The sequence below is a fragment of the Triturus cristatus genome, chromosome 2_2 (genome assembly GCF_964204655.1).
Source record: "Triturus cristatus chromosome 2_2, aTriCri1.1, whole genome shotgun sequence".
Classification (NCBI taxonomy): Eukaryota; Metazoa; Chordata; class Amphibia; order Caudata; family Salamandridae; genus Triturus; species Triturus cristatus.
In genome coordinates, this window is record NC_140582.1 from 1,012,381,719 (window position 1) to 1,012,397,409 (window position 15,691).

The 15,691-nt window shown below is 44.4% G+C and overlaps 2 protein-coding genes across 3 annotated transcripts in view; one reads left to right on the forward strand and one right to left on the reverse strand.

Annotated features, from left to right (window-relative positions):
- The window catches only part of KIAA0232 (KIAA0232 ortholog), a 467,980-nt gene that overhangs the window by 26,211 nt on the left and 426,078 nt on the right, over positions 1-15,691 (forward strand). The window lies entirely within an intron of this gene.
- Positions 4,192-5,337, reverse strand: LOC146863081 (zinc finger BED domain-containing protein 5-like). Its single transcript, XM_085643143.1, has one exon. It carries the CDS (start codon positions 5,335-5,337, stop codon positions 4,192-4,194), a length of 1,146 nt encoding a protein of 381 aa, XP_085499269.1.

Genomic DNA, 15,691 nt, shown 5'->3' on the forward strand with positions numbered 1-15,691 from the left:
TCAACCCCTCTGCCTTGCGCCCTTCAACCCCTCTGCCTTGCGCCCTTCAACCCCTCTGCCTTGCGCCCTTCAACCCCTCTGCCTTGCGCCCTTCAACCCCTCTGCCTTGCGCCCTTCAACCCCTCTGCCTTGCGCCCTTCTCCCCCTTGCGCCCTTCTCCCCCTTCTCCCCCTTGCGCCCTTCTCGCCCTCTGCCTTGCATCCAAGCATTGTCATAGCCAATAGGTCTCGCTTTTGGGACCTTATAAGTATTTAGTTAAGCAGCACAATATCCTAGGTGCAACAACACAAACTGTTGCATGGCTAAACACTTATAAGGTCCCAAAGACGAGACCTATTGGCTATGCCAATGCTTGTTTATTTTTCTCCTCAACCGTAAAACGAAACCTCTCGTTGTACAGAGCTTTCAATCTTCTTGTCATCGAGGACTACGGGAGTTGGACTTGACTTCCAGTTTGCATCCTCTAGCGTGAGTTTTAGATAGCTGTCCAATATGTCTATCAACAGTCACTATTTATGAACATGCTTGAGTCAGCAATTTTCAATAAAAGATGAATTAAACAATTACAGTGGATGCCCTTGGAGTCAAGGTGTGAGATGTAACTTCCTCAGAGCTCATCTTGAGTTTAAAGTGTGTATCTCTCCTCCTAGTCCTATGAGCTAACCTAATAGTTATGCCATCACATTATTTCATGTTTTTTGGTTTGATGATATTGTAATACTGCTAGACATGTCTTTAAAATAAAATCTGTAGTTCCGAAGTCACACAAAACTGTATGTGCAAGAAGGACTGATGCTTGTTCTAAACACTATTGAACAAAAGCATATCACTGTGAAGACTATTTCGGATGAAAACCATCACCTCATAGCTTCTCCAATGAACTTGACATTTCCTTTCAAATAATTGCGTTAGTTTATAGTTCCAGTGACAGAATGAGAATTTACTCATGTGAATTACATTTTATGGGATGTTTTCAGAGCATGGTGAACAGTGGGCCCGTGAAGTGTTTAACAAAACGGCAATAGCATAGTACTGTTATAGAGTGGATGAGGAAATCCATGTAGAATTTCCAGAAAAAAAAGACTGGAACCCTGAAACTGCAAACAATGCCTTGGTGCAAGCAAGGAAAAACGAGCATTGAAAATGCTATAGGTCTCGCCTTTGATTAAGTTAAAGCCATTTGCTTTGCTAATGGTATTGTATAGCAAAGCAAATGGCTTTAAGTTAGTAAAAGGCGAGACCTATTGCATTTTTAATCCTTGTGTTTTTTGTCATAAGCAAAATACTGTTCCCGCAGTTTCAAAGACTAGCGATTAAGCACCCAATATAAACTTATACCAATTTGATTTGTTAGTAAATTCTAATTATTTACAGTGATTGTGAACTGCAGTGCTGTACAAAAGGGAAATGGATAAGCAGTTACCATGTAAAAGGCAAAACTCTGCCGTCCGAGATCAAGCAGTAGAAAAGCCACCTTAAATGAACACAACTATACTGTTGCAAACTGTCGGAGGAATCTTGTCATTGGGTTTCTGTCAAATATAGAATGTGTAGGCAGACAGTGAGGTGACTCATCACAAATTATTTAAGGCACTGAAAGAGGGTCAGCTAGAATGTGATCATTAGAGAGTAGGACAAATGCCTCCTCTCAGTTGAGGCATTTCAATGATGAGGCATACTTTCTTGTAGATTCCGAAGGTGGTAGGCTGCAATACATTTGAATAGAATTTGCAAAATCCGATTTTTTTTTTTTTTCTCAAGTAATGTGTACCTCTACTTTTGCTACATCTGGACGTTGATCAAATGTTTTGCAGGACCAATAACACAAAAAAATGATCTAATTAGTTGAGGTTCTTGAAGAACTTGCATCTAGAACGCAGCAAGTCAAACTAGAACAGTTGCATAGTACAAATATTTTTCATAATGTTGTGGTTTTCTAACTTCTCCTTCCTTTCCTAAGAATTAAGTACATCCTGTTTCCGCTTAGTACTGTTTGCTAAAACAAAGTCAAAAATTTTGTAATTTCTATTGACTATGTTCCTTCAATGCAGGAGTGGGTGAATACTGTCCCTGATGTTGCTCCATACTCTCCATGAATACGTTTGCATTGTCATTTATTTAAAATAGGGAACTGTAGTTTAACATTTTAAGGGTCCATATTCTACTGCTTCCTTCCAAGATACTAACCTCCCTCTTTGGCATCCACACGCAAGTGATTTGCTTATCTAAATCTCCACAGGAGATGATTTTGGTAAAATAGAATTAGTTGTTTGCTAGTCTTCTGTGAACTTTCCTATCCTGTTACATTCGCACTTTGGAAGTGACCAGCTATTTCCTAATTGTTTTAAGTTCAGGTTGGCGTGAATGAATTAAAACTGACAAAGCAAATACTTTCGTTTTTTTTATGGTGAAAAAGGTTTTCTGAATCCTCCCTAGCATGCATGTTCACAGGTGCAGCTTGGGCAGCACCAGTCTAGGATACCCTTGTACACAGTACAGACACAACGGAACCAGCATTATCGGCTTTGCCTACACCCAGAAGCTGTACATCACACCACCATTGCAAGCTTTTGTTCCATAGTACAGGTACAGCAGTGACAACAATGCTGGTAGTAAAATTGCAACAGTCTCTCCTCAGGCTTGCATGTATTTTCTCGTGCGCATGTGTGTCTTTCCTGGTGCTTGCACATATCTATTCTCACGCTTGAACATATTAAATTTCACATAGTGCATGCTTGATATGTCACGTGTGCACTATAGCATTCAAATATTCGTGTATGTGTGCTGTATTGCACTGTATTTCTACATGTTCTAATTCATTCCTTAATTATTTGATTGTCTAGTATTTTCTAGGGTGTCATGGTTTGTAGGTGAGGACAAAATGGGAAAAATACAGGAATTCAGAAGGCAAAAGGGATGCCTTAGTAGGTACAAGATAGAGTGGGCTGGGGGATCTTCATAAGTGGCAATGACGAGCAATAGACAATTATGAGAATAGAGAGCACTTTGTTGAGGCAGGCGACCAACAGATCAAGGATCAAGAAGGGGTGGAAAATTAACACAGTGGTGCAGAAATAGACACTTGGACGAAGAAGATACAGAACGCAACGGGGGATCATGTGGTTGAACCACATGGAGCAGCATGGAACATACTTGTTTTATTTTCTTAATAAAGGTCCGTAAACTCTTCATTTTTTCCACTGTAGCATGTTTGGCCTCTTCATATATTCAAATACACTCCTTTCAGCAATTGTGTCTTCCATTAGAGCAGTGGTTCCCAAACTCTTGACTCCTGAGGACCCCCACTGAATCACTACTGGAGTCCGGGGACCCCCAAGCAATTTTTACAATTTAAATTTTAAAAAATTAAAACAATAATTCGCAAAAAATACACAAACAAGTACACACCAAACAAATACTTGCATTACTAAAGCTTTTATTATTTTATCTTGAGAAATATGCAAAAATTAAAACATTTTAATGGGAAGGATGGTGCTGCATCTCGGCGACTAACTTTTCAATGTTTGGTTTTATTTCGGAAAGTTGAATCCTTAGGTTAGATTCTACATTTTGCAAGCGATTTCTGTTCTTATTTTTAAGGTACATAAGATTTGAGAAAGCCTTCTCACATAAATATGTGGTGGGGAAAGGAAGTAAAACCTTAAGTGCCTTGTTTGATAATTCAGGATAATCTATTCGTACTTGCAGTCAAAAGTTTGTCAGACTCAGAAATTTAAGTGCACTATCTGTAGAGATTTCAATCAAACTGTTTTCTTCAGATGCTGTCAGCCCCATTAAATTGTCAATATATAAATTAAAAGTATCTTTAATCCAGTTTTTGCTTTCATCCTGAAGTGGAAAGTACTGACGGAAACTACGCCGCATATCTTGGAGATGCTGGATAAAAATTTCTAAGACTTTGTTTGATAATTCATCATCAGCAGATTCCAAGAATGTCTTCAGGTTCTGAAAAGAATCAAAATGTCTTTGTGTTAAGCGACGAGCCCATAAGTCTAACTTTTTTTTATCATTGCCTCAATCTTGTCTTCAACATTAAAAATTGTGATGCCTACTCCTTGCATACTCAAATTGAGTGCATTTAAATGTGTGAAGATGTCTGCCATATATGCCAGCATAGCTAACCAAGTATGGTCATGTAAGCGCTCACCAAGTGGAAATGGAGATTCCAGTTCAGTGACAAACTCTGATTTCATCTCTTAATTCAAAAAGGCGAGACAAAACTCTACCACGAGACAGCCATCGGATTTCTGTATGCAGCAAAAGCTGATGATCACTATCCATGGACTGACAAAGCTGTTCAAAAACCCTTGAATTTAGTGACCTAGCTTTGATAAAATTTACAATTTTGACGGACTCATTCAAGACCTTTTTTAATTCCTCTGGTATCTTCTTAGTGGCTAATGCTTCTCGATGAATGCAACAATGATGCCATACAACTGAAGGGTTAATTTCCCTTATTCGTGCTACAAGTCCAGTTAGTCTCCCAGACATGGCACGTGCCCCATCTGTGCTGATTCCTATGCATTTGGACCACTGAATTCCATTTGATGTCAGAAAGTCATTGAAACTGCTGAAGACCTCTTCAGCAGTGGTATGTATCAAATAGCGGCAGAACAGTAAATCCTCACAAATGTTCCCCTCAAAATCGTATCTAACGTAACACAGGAGATGAGATTTATTTGCTATGTCTGTACTTTCATCTACTTGTAGGCTATAATGCAGACTTCTACAAATTCTTTCGATCAACTGTTCCTTCATGTTGTCTGAAATGTTGTCAATTCGCTTTTTTACAGTGTTGTTAGATAATGGCACCAAATTTAAATCTTTTGCTGCTTTTTCTCCAATCATTGCTGTCACCATGGCTTTAGCAGCAGGTACTATTAGTTCTTCAGCAATTGTATGCGGTTTTCCAGCTTTTGCTATGAGCATGGATACTTCATATGAAGCTTTCAGAGCATTTTCATTAACGGAGCCTGTTGCAGTTTTCTTAATTATTTTTCTACTTTTTAGGAGCTCTTGCTCTTTATTCTTGAAGAATTCTATGGATTTAGTCGCATGCTCTTTATGCTTGGTTTCCAAGTGTCTTTGTAATTTTGAAGGTTTCAGGGCCTCATTTGACAAAATTTCATAGCATAGCACGCATTGTGGTTGCTGTTCATATTCTGAACCTGAACATGTGAAACCCAATGATAAATATTCACCATCGTACTTGCGAAACTTCATTTTCTTTTCACTTAACACCCTTTGTTTTGAGCATGATGGCCCATCATTGATGTCTTCAGTGGATTTTCGCTTAAGGTTAAGCCAGCGATCCATCGTCGTTGTGTTTTTTAGGATACCCACAGCTGACCAGTCTATATTGAATCACATTCGGTTATGTAGAATAATTTTCTAGCAAAGCTATTTGGTAAAGCACATATTTAGACCTTCACTACTTTACCTACTACAGGCTGCCCTCGTCAGATGTTTCCAGACTATATATGCTTGGACGTTGAGAGATTAAGCAGCACCTGTAAGAAGATTTTAACACTGTATGAGCACTACTTTCAAGGAAAAGACGGAGGACACTAGCAAATCATATGCATGGATATGGCAATTTTATGTATTGTGGGTTCAAGATAATTCCATTTGTTCAGTTTAATTAAACATAGCTCATTAACTGTGAAAGCAGTCCATTGTTGATTGCACAGAGAGGTTCGCACAATAGTATGGGAAAACATGACCAGGGTTGGAGTTAAGCGAGAACACTTCAGAAAGTCATTTTGTCTGCTACACACTGGCCGTAAATGTGTTGAGGTTGTGATTAAATTCAAACCAGGATGTCACAGTTTCCTATGTGGCTTGCTGGCAGCCATGGCACATGGCATGAGCAGCTGATGTGACACCGAGAATAGTAATTAAATCATACAAATACATGCCAACATTTTAGAAGAGGAAAGTGGGTTATTTAAAAAAATATATGTTCGAGGCATGTGGGCTGCTGAATTCATATCTGTGCATAGATCGCCACCTAGGGTTGGGTCCGGATGTTTGCACGTTGTTGTCCTGGAAGAGTCTTCGAAGTATCACGAGATAGGTGACTCCTCCCCTGGACCACAGTGCGCATGGGCATCCTCTCCATCCTTAGATTGTTTTTTTCCGCCATTGGGTTCGGATGTGCTTATCTTAGCTCAAGTTAGGAAAATTCAGTTTAAGGCCAAAAGGCCTTTAGTTTTCGTCGGTACTGTTCCCGTTCGGTATCGACTGCTTTCTTAATTAGTTTAGAAACTTCTTCCAGCCTTTCGGATCCGTTTGATCCGAACATCGAACTTACATCGACGATGGAATCGAGGACCCCATTCAAACGGTGTCCTTTATGCCACGCCAAATACCCACACATCGACGTCCACCCGGTATGCAACAAATGTCTCTCACCGGATCACGATGAATCGAAATGTATGGCCTGTGCCCGATTCCGATCGAAGAAGACTCTCCGGAATCGACGGGCAGCGAGATTAGAAGCGCAGCAGTCGGCGCTTGCCCCGGCCAACATCTTCAGCACCGAGGACGTAGAGAGCGTGGAAGAAGTAAACTCCAGCCCCGCTTCCGAACACGATTCCCGATCGGAAGACGACGATGAAGTGCTTTTTCACAGGGAAGAAGTCGTCGACGAGGTAGAAGACTACGATGAGCCCTTTGGGGCCGAAGAAGATAGCTCTAGCGAGGAGCCAGGCCCACCCGTCGATACGGAGGCCGTCAAAGTGCGTCATTCTACGGCTCAGGTCGAGGGATCGCCTCCGGGCCTTACCCGAGATCAATCCCAAAGTTCTTCGGCCCCGCCTTCGGGCCCGGCCTCGAACATCCCGCACGAGCCATTATTACCAAAGACGACTGGATTCCCTTCAACGAAACCGAAACCAATCGTCGCACCAGTTCCACCGAAACCAAAAGTGAAACTGGCCGTGATCGGCTCGAACCCCTCGAAGACCTCCACTCCTTCGACGCCAGCCAAGGCCGTCGGCTCCGAACGCACTAAAAGGGATTTCGGCGCCGAACTCACTGCAGCGGATATCGGTACCGACCCGAAAAAGAAGGCCCTCGGTCCCACGGAACCTCATCGGCCCCTGGCACCGAAGCAGTCGGCCCCGACCACCAAAGTCAAAATGGCCGCTCCATCTGAGTCCACGTCGAAGACGGCGGCACACGCCAAATCGTCGACTCCAACGACCGTTGATACCTGTCTTCGGATCGATGACCCCGTGGCTCCAAAGCAGTCGACGCCTACCCCCACGGTACCGACCAGCACCAAAGAACCTTCGGCGTTCTCAGTGCGACAGGTCGCGGCGTCGTTGCAACGCATCAGGGAACGGGCAGCCCTCCGATCCACGTCGGGCCCCGACACGAACAAGGCTCCAAAAGCACCATTGGCGCCAACCAACATCACTTTTGGTTTGCCGCCATCCACGGCGCCGAAGATGTTCGACATCCGAACACGTGTCTGCCAGACACAGTCCCCGTCTACTGGACACACACATTCTGAGCCTTCACAGCCACAATTCATCGACGCCGACACTGGTAGACTGATGCTCCGCAAGCGGAAGATCACGCCAGAGAAGGGCTTGGACTCCTACAGAATACCTCTGAAGCACAAATTGCCAGCAGAGTCGGAACCAGTTCTGTATGAACGCTTGCAAACCTCCTATCAGGATCCCCAGTCCTTTTCTCCTACGCCCTCCGAAACGGACGCAGTGGAGGACTACATGGGCGATGATACCGCCTACCCTGGGGATGTCTATCCTGATGAGCAGCAGGACCCAGATCAGGCATGGGATGACCCTACAGACCAGGGTACCGCGCCAAATACCCAGGACACGCAGCTTTACAGTGCCAAAACATCTCCCACAGAGGACACTGCTGCCTTCAATGCCCTCATAGAACGTGCTGCCGCCAATCATGGAGTACAACTCCACTCTGGTACTGTTGAGGAAGACTTCTTAGTGGACACTTTCGCCTCCTCCGAGAGAACTGTCAAAACTCTGCCCATGTTGAAAGGAGTTCTCAAACCTGCAAAGGACATTTTCAAAGAAACAACCAGGGCACGGGTGCTCAACCCCAGGATTGAAAAAAAAGTACAAGCCTGCGCCCGGAGATCCTATGTACATTAGAGGTCAGTTACCTCTGGACTCCATGGTAGTTGCTAACGCTCCCAAACGAGCCCATTCGCAAACAGGTGATGCTCCTCCCCCAGACAAGGAGTCCAAGGTGCTGGAGACTTCAGGCAAAAGAATTGCAGCTCAAGAGGCAAACATCTGGCGCATTGCCAATACACAGGCCCTCCTGGCACGCTATGATCGTTCACACTACAACACGCTAGAGTCGCTACTCCAGCATCTGCCAGATGAATACAAAGAGGCAGCGGAGCTCCTCATCAGAGAGGGACAACTCCTTACCAACGCATCCATTAAGTGCGCACTGGATGCTGCCGACACAGCAGCAAGGGCAATTAACACCAGCGTCATGTTACGACGACACGCTTGGTTGAGAATCTCAGGATTCAAACCGGAGATTCAAAACAACATCCTGAATCAGCCAGTCAACCCCGACTACTTATTCGGGCCCGAGGTTGACACGACCTTAGAAAAAATAAAAAAAGACACTGACACTGCGAAGTCAATGGGGGCTCTGCAGACGCAGCAATTTCGTAGTGGCTCCTTTCGTCGCCCCGGGAATAGAGGAGCAGCTAGAGGCCAGGGGTCACAGCTGCAATACACTAAAGGGGGCACACAGAGTACCTACGATAAAACCAACAGAGGTGGATATCGTGGCTCCAGCACCAAAGGCAGGGGACGTAGTTACGGCAACACCAGGTCCTCCCCAAAAAACAAACAGTGACGCCCTCTCCCTTCCCCCCCGACCACATAACACCTGTCGGGGGGGAGACTCCGGCGGTTCCTGTCCACGTGGAAAACCATCACCACAGGTGGGTCAGGGACATTATCCAACACGATTACTGTCTCGAATTAACCTCCACTCCTCCCAACATACCCCCAAAGCACCGTCCTATGTCCGTAGAGCACTTAGCATTATTGCAGCAGGAAATGCTAAGTATGCTGCAAAAAGGCGCAATAGAGGTCGTGCCCGTCAACCAGCAGGGGACAGGGGTGTACTCTCTGTACTTCTTAATACCAAAAAAGGACGGGTCACTCAGACCTATACTAGACCTGAGACCCCTCAACCACTACATTCTCTCAGAGCATTTCCATATGCTCACCCTACAGCAGGTTCTCCCGCTGCTCAGCCAGGGAGACTTCCTAGCCACACTAGACCTCAAAGATGCGTACTTCCACATACCCATACACCCATCACACAGGAAATATCTCAGGTTCACTATTCAGGGACAGCACTATCAATTCAAAGTCCTCCCCTTCGGTGTGACAACCGCACCCAGGGTTTTCACCAAGTGCCTAGCTACAGTGGCTGCACATCTACGGAGACAACACATTCACGTCTACCCTTACCTGGACGACTGGCTTGTTCAAGCAAATTCAGCCCAGCAATGCGGCAGCCACATGTCCCTCACCATTCACCTTCTTCACCGTCTGGGATTCTCACTAAATTACCCAAAATCACATCTCCAACCCACACACGTACAACAGTACCTGGGCGCGACCATAGACACTCTGGCAGCCACAGCTCAGCCAAATTTAGTGAGGATTAACAGCATGCAACTGCTGATCTCAAAGTTCAAATCTCAACACTCCCTTCCTGCGCGAGTGTTCATGCAGTTGATAGGCATGATGGCCTCCTGCATTTTCATAGTCCTGCTCGCGAGACTACATATGCGCCCGCTTCAGGAGTGCTTGGCACGTCAATGGAATCAGGCTCACGGGCACTTAAAAGACCTAGTGTTGGTGAGCGGTCGGGCATACAACTCTCTGCATTGGTGGAATCCACAAAACCTTTGCAAGGGCCGACCGTTCCAAGAGCCTGTTCCACAAATAATACTGACGGTGGACGCCTCTCTCCAGGTATGGGGAGCTCATGTACTCAATTACACAGTGCAGGGACTATGGACGACACAACAAAAGAAGATGCACATCAACCTTCTAGAACTGATGGCAATCTTCCTAGCCATGAAGGCATTCAAAGTACACTTGTGCAACAAAGTCGTGTTGATCCGGACGGACAACATGACTGCCATGTACTACATACAGAAGCAGGGAGGAACACACTCTCCACAGTTGTCTCATCTGGCTCAGAGCATGTGGAAGTGGGCCATTCAGAGGAACATATTCCTCATGGCGGAACACCTCCCCGGCAAGGACAACCAGATGGCGGATCTGCTCAGCAGACACAGCCACCAGATGCACGAGTGGGAGCTACACCCGTACTTCCAACAGTGGGGTCATCCAGAGATAGACCTATTCGCCACAAACGAAAACGCAAAATGCCAAAGCTTTGCCGCCAGGTTCCCACAGTCGCAGGGCAATGCGATATGGATGAACTGGTCCGGCTGATTTGCGTACGCTTTTTCCCCAGCGCCATTAATACCGCTGGTGGCACGCAAACTGCGACAGCACTCCCTGACACTCATCCTAGTTGCTCCCACATGGGTGCGCCAACCATGGTACACCGCCTTTCCAGAACTTTCCGTGGTGCCGCATCAAAGGCTGCGGATCAAACCCGCACTTTTAACGCAGAACCATGGCGAAATTCAGCACCCAGATCCGCAACAGCTGAATCTGGCTCCTGAAGTCTTAGAGTTTGGCTACCTAAACCTGCCACCTGACTGTATGGAATCATCAAGGAGGCCAGGAGACCCACTACCAGAGCTTGCTATGCGGCTAAATGGAAGAGGTTTGTCATTTACTGCAACAACAATGACATTAACCCGCTAGACGCATCCATTCAAAACATAATCTGTTACCTCTTACACCTATACCGATGCAATCTGGCATACACCTCAATACGTATCCATTTAACCGCAATAGCAGCCTATCTCCAAAACAGGCAGCACCTCTCTTTATTCAGAGGGCCTGCCATCAAAGCCTTCTTGGAGGGACTTAAACGAGTAATTCCCCCCAAGACACCCACCAGCACCAGTGTGGAACCTCAACTTGGTCCTCACCAGACTGATGGGTCCACCCTTCGAACCTCTCCACTCATGTGAGATTCAATTCCTCACCTGGAAAGTAGCTTTCCTAGTAGCGATCACTTCGTTAAGAAGAGTTAGTGAACTCCAGGCACTAACCATTCAAGAGCCATTCATACAGGTTCACGCAAACAGGGTCGTACTACGTACCAACCCCAAATTCATGCCTAAAGTAATATCGCAGTTCCACATGAATCAAACTATTGAACTGCCTGTTTTCTTTCAAAATCCACAAAATGTCGCTGAGAGAATGCTCCATACACTAGATGTAAAGAGGGCCCTCATGTACTATATAGACAGAACTAAGAACTTTAGGAAGACAAAACAACTTTTCGTTGCCTTTTCTCCACAACACAAGGGCAACGCCATTTCCAAAGCAGGTATAGCCAGATGGATCGTTAAATGTATTCAAATTTGCTATCAAAAAGCTAAACGCACATTAACGATTCCCCCACGAGCCCACTCAACACGAAAGTTAGGGGCGTCCATGGCTTTCCTGGGAAACATTCCTTTACAGGAAATATGTAGAGCAGCCACATGGTCCACTATACATACATTTACCAAACACTACTGTGTAGATGTACACTCAAAACAGCAGGCAGCTGTAGGACAGGCTGTTCTCAAAACTCTTTTTCAGACTGCTGCAGCTAGCACTGGTAGCCGCCGCTAATAGGAGGTACTGCTATATATTCTATGCACAGATATGAATTCAGCAGCCCACATGCCTCGAACTGAATATGCTACTTACCAGTATGCATCTGTTCTTGGCATGTAGGGCTGCTGACATTCATATCGCCCACCCTCCTCCCCGGCGCCTGTAGCAGCTGCAGCTCTCAGAATTACTGTATAGCATGGTCATCACTTACTGTATCTACTCTATCACTGCCACAATGGCGAAAAACAATCTAAGGATGGAGAGGATGCCCATGCGCACTGTGGTCCAGGGGAGGAGTCACCTATCTCGTGATACTTCAAAGACTCTTCCAGGACAACAACGTGCAAACATCCGGACCCAACACTAGGCGGCGATCTATGCACAGATATGAATGTCAGCAGCCCTACATGCCAAGAACAGATGCATACTGGTAAGTAGCATATTCAATACTTGGGAGAAAGCATTTCCTCCTTTTACATCCATTGAAGAAGAGGAAATGTCATGCGGGAGACAGCCTGAATCAGGTCTATTGGAATGTATGACTGCAGTGGTGCATTTAGCAGTACAAGGCTTCTGCTCTCAGCCATACCAAACACAAGGAGATGATGGACGGAGTGCTGAAGCTTTTTTGACACTCCCATGAAACCAACCCTGACGGCGGAAATAAACCATAATGTCACTGCTACTAGCACACAAGCTGATCACTCGTCACACACGAGAAGAATTATAGAAAGGCTGCTGCTAAATCATAGCGGCCAAGGTTTCAGATTGCGGTGTGTGATATTGTCATAAATACAATGTAATTATGAGTGACATTTCAGTGACTATGAGTGACACTTGCTCACAAGCAAAATAAAGCAATGAAGATGAGGGAAACATAAATACCAGAAAATACACCAATTTGAGCAACAAGACAGGCTAAGTTAACTGCTTCAAAGCATAAGAAACAATTCATTTATCAGAGCACATTAATTGCCAAGTTTTTTCTGTCGTGTTTTACTTTTCCAGCCAGAATAGCGTTTTAACCAAATGCATATTACATTTTCGTGCTAGCAGTTAGTCATTTCACTTGTAACACTAAAACACTGAGCTGCCCTGCGCCTGCAGATTTACTGTGTTTCAAATATTCAGATCATGATAATATCACTCTTTAACATTCTAGAAAAGGAGTGCATGAATATGCCAAATTAAAGTAAACAGACTTTGAGAGCAGCACCACAATAGCAGTCTGTACTCATTGCACAGATACTGACTGAGGAGCAAGCAGACAAGTCATAAAGCGCAAATAGGTACAAGTTACCAGGCATACGCAAATGGTCACCAAACCCAGACTGAGTGATCATAAGCTAGAAACAGAACCCTCTCAAACAGATCTAATGAGAGAGGGCAGAATCCGCCAGCAGCTTGACCTGCAGGAACGTCTGAGAGGCCTTTTTTCCAAATCTGTCCTGAATAAAACCTTATTTGTTACTATCCTCAATCTGAGACTAAATTTAAATCAAGCAAGAAAAATGGGGCACGATAAATAGCATCTGTTTTGAGTTTTTGGAGACTATAATGCAGACTGTGGTACTTTGGTACTATAAATAGCACACTTTTCCCCTGTAAGTTTACGGCAGGTTTGACCGCCCTAAATTTTAAGAAGGGTGCAATATTTAACATACCTGGTAATTACATACGCAGTGAATACCACCCAATCACTGCGCAAACAGGGCTTACCCAAAGGTGGGGCAATTCCAACCAAATTGTAATGTATTTAGTAAGTACCAGAGGCGCAACTAGAGCCAAATTTCGTGGGGGGCAGGGGGCTAAGGAAAAATTTCGGGGTGGGGGGGGCTGAATCTTAAGCAAAAGGCAGAGTGGAGCTGCAGGGTCTATTAGAAGGGGTGAAACAACAGTAAGGCCTCATTAACGTGCAGATAGTCTTTTAAAGACCTGTGTAGTGCTCGGGTGCGGTCGCATCCTGGGCTGACACACACGAAATATTGGTACAAAAGGGGGTGGTGATGGACGGAGCATCAGAACCAATCAAACACTCACACCCAGTCAACAGATCTGGGTTTGATCCATCACCATTCTTTAGCCCACTCTGCCACACCAGTTCAGACATGGCCATATGCAAATCAGTCTGACCCTGTGCCTCATGGGGACAGTCCAGCCCGAACTGCCAAGCCATGCCTTCCCTGGACCGGAAACAAGCTTCCTAGGACCGGTTTCTGGCATTTCAGCCGTCTTCAGCCAGGCTTGCTTGAATCCAGTGGCAAAGTGAGCAGTTTTGGCATTTTACTGGGACATAGCCTATTTTCCTATTTTTTGTGCTTTCACCGCCTTCAAGTTAGTGGTCGAAATGGGTGTGAAACCAATAATGGATCAAGAAAGCTATGCATTTCTGAAAAGTAGACAAAATTCAGCAAGTGTCGATCCTTTAAGATTTTTCTATAGATAGTAACAGTTGAAATAAAAGAATAGTGAAATTTAGTTGAAAAAAACAGCCATTTGTGCCCAATTTTCACCTGTAACAACTTCTAACTATGGTACATTTTTGAAAGCTATATACCGTTGGGTCCGTGGGACCCTTCTGGTTGTGGGGATAGATGGGGCTTGTAGGTTCACCAGGAACCCGAGGTACCCAAGCCAATAACTGATTTGAACCTTGCAGTGGTTATTTATTGTGTACCGGGTATACTGTAATTAATTTGGTAAACTATATCGAGTGAAAAATAGGTATCAAAGAAATCCTTGTATTTCTGAAACGGGGAAAAAAGATAAGAAGTTTAGAAACCGTGATTATTTGTGCATCTCTGAATTTTCTAGTACCTATATTAGCATGTGAATTAGAGGGTATTTTTTAAAGTGTCTTTTGTTTTTCTTTTCCAAAATGTCTTAAATTTGAAATGCAGAAATGCATAGAAAGACAAATGATAATCACACTTGTTCGACTAGTCTGTGTTCCCCTAAGTCTTCCGATGAAAATGGTACCTCACTTGTGTGTATAGGCATACTGTCTGCGACAGGAAATGACCCTTCATCAAAATCCTCCCTTACGATCTTCAGTTGTTGGAACTGGGTCCTGTATTAGTGACCAGGCTCTTTTAAAAAAAAAAAAAAAAAAAAAAAATTAAAAAAAGGTAACAATAACTGAAGAAGGAGGGAGGATATCGATCGCGGTACCCCATATATCGTGACCAACACCATAAAGGTTCCTCTTATAAATCATATTTTAAAAGAAGAAATAATGAATACGTCCCCACCACTGCATCAATAACTGAAGCTGAGGGCACAAGTCAAGGAATTTCTTCCGACAATCAGCAGTGACTTTAGCTACATCCTGAGAAAAATATATCCGGTGGCCTTCCCAGTGAATTTGTTTTTTGGACATAACCGACAAGACTTGAAGGGCGTCGGTATATTGTAGGTAGAACATAACTCCACGCGGTTTTGCTGAAATTTTGGGACCAATCTATGATGGATGTTGAATGAAGTAGATGTAGGTATATCCAGAAGCTTAGGCAGAAAAGTCTGAAAATAAACCGTTGGATTAGAGCCCTCCAATTTTTCAGGGAGACCATAAATGCGAAGGTTATTTCTGCAAATCCGGTTTTCCAAATCTTAAGTATGCTTTTTGAGAAGTTATTTCTGATTCCAGAGAGAAGATACGCGAGTAGGTGGATTGTAGAGCTTCCGTTTTTTGTTTTACCACTAGTACTCATGAATCCAGAAAAGACCATTTGTCATCCAAATGTTGCAAAGTCTTATAGTTTCCTCTATGAAAGGTTTCAAAGCACGAATTTCTGCCAGAATTCCCTCCACTGATGCTGAGGAAGAATGAACTGGAAATGGAGGATCCTTTTAAGGACGCTTGGTAGAAATCCCTGATAGCTTGC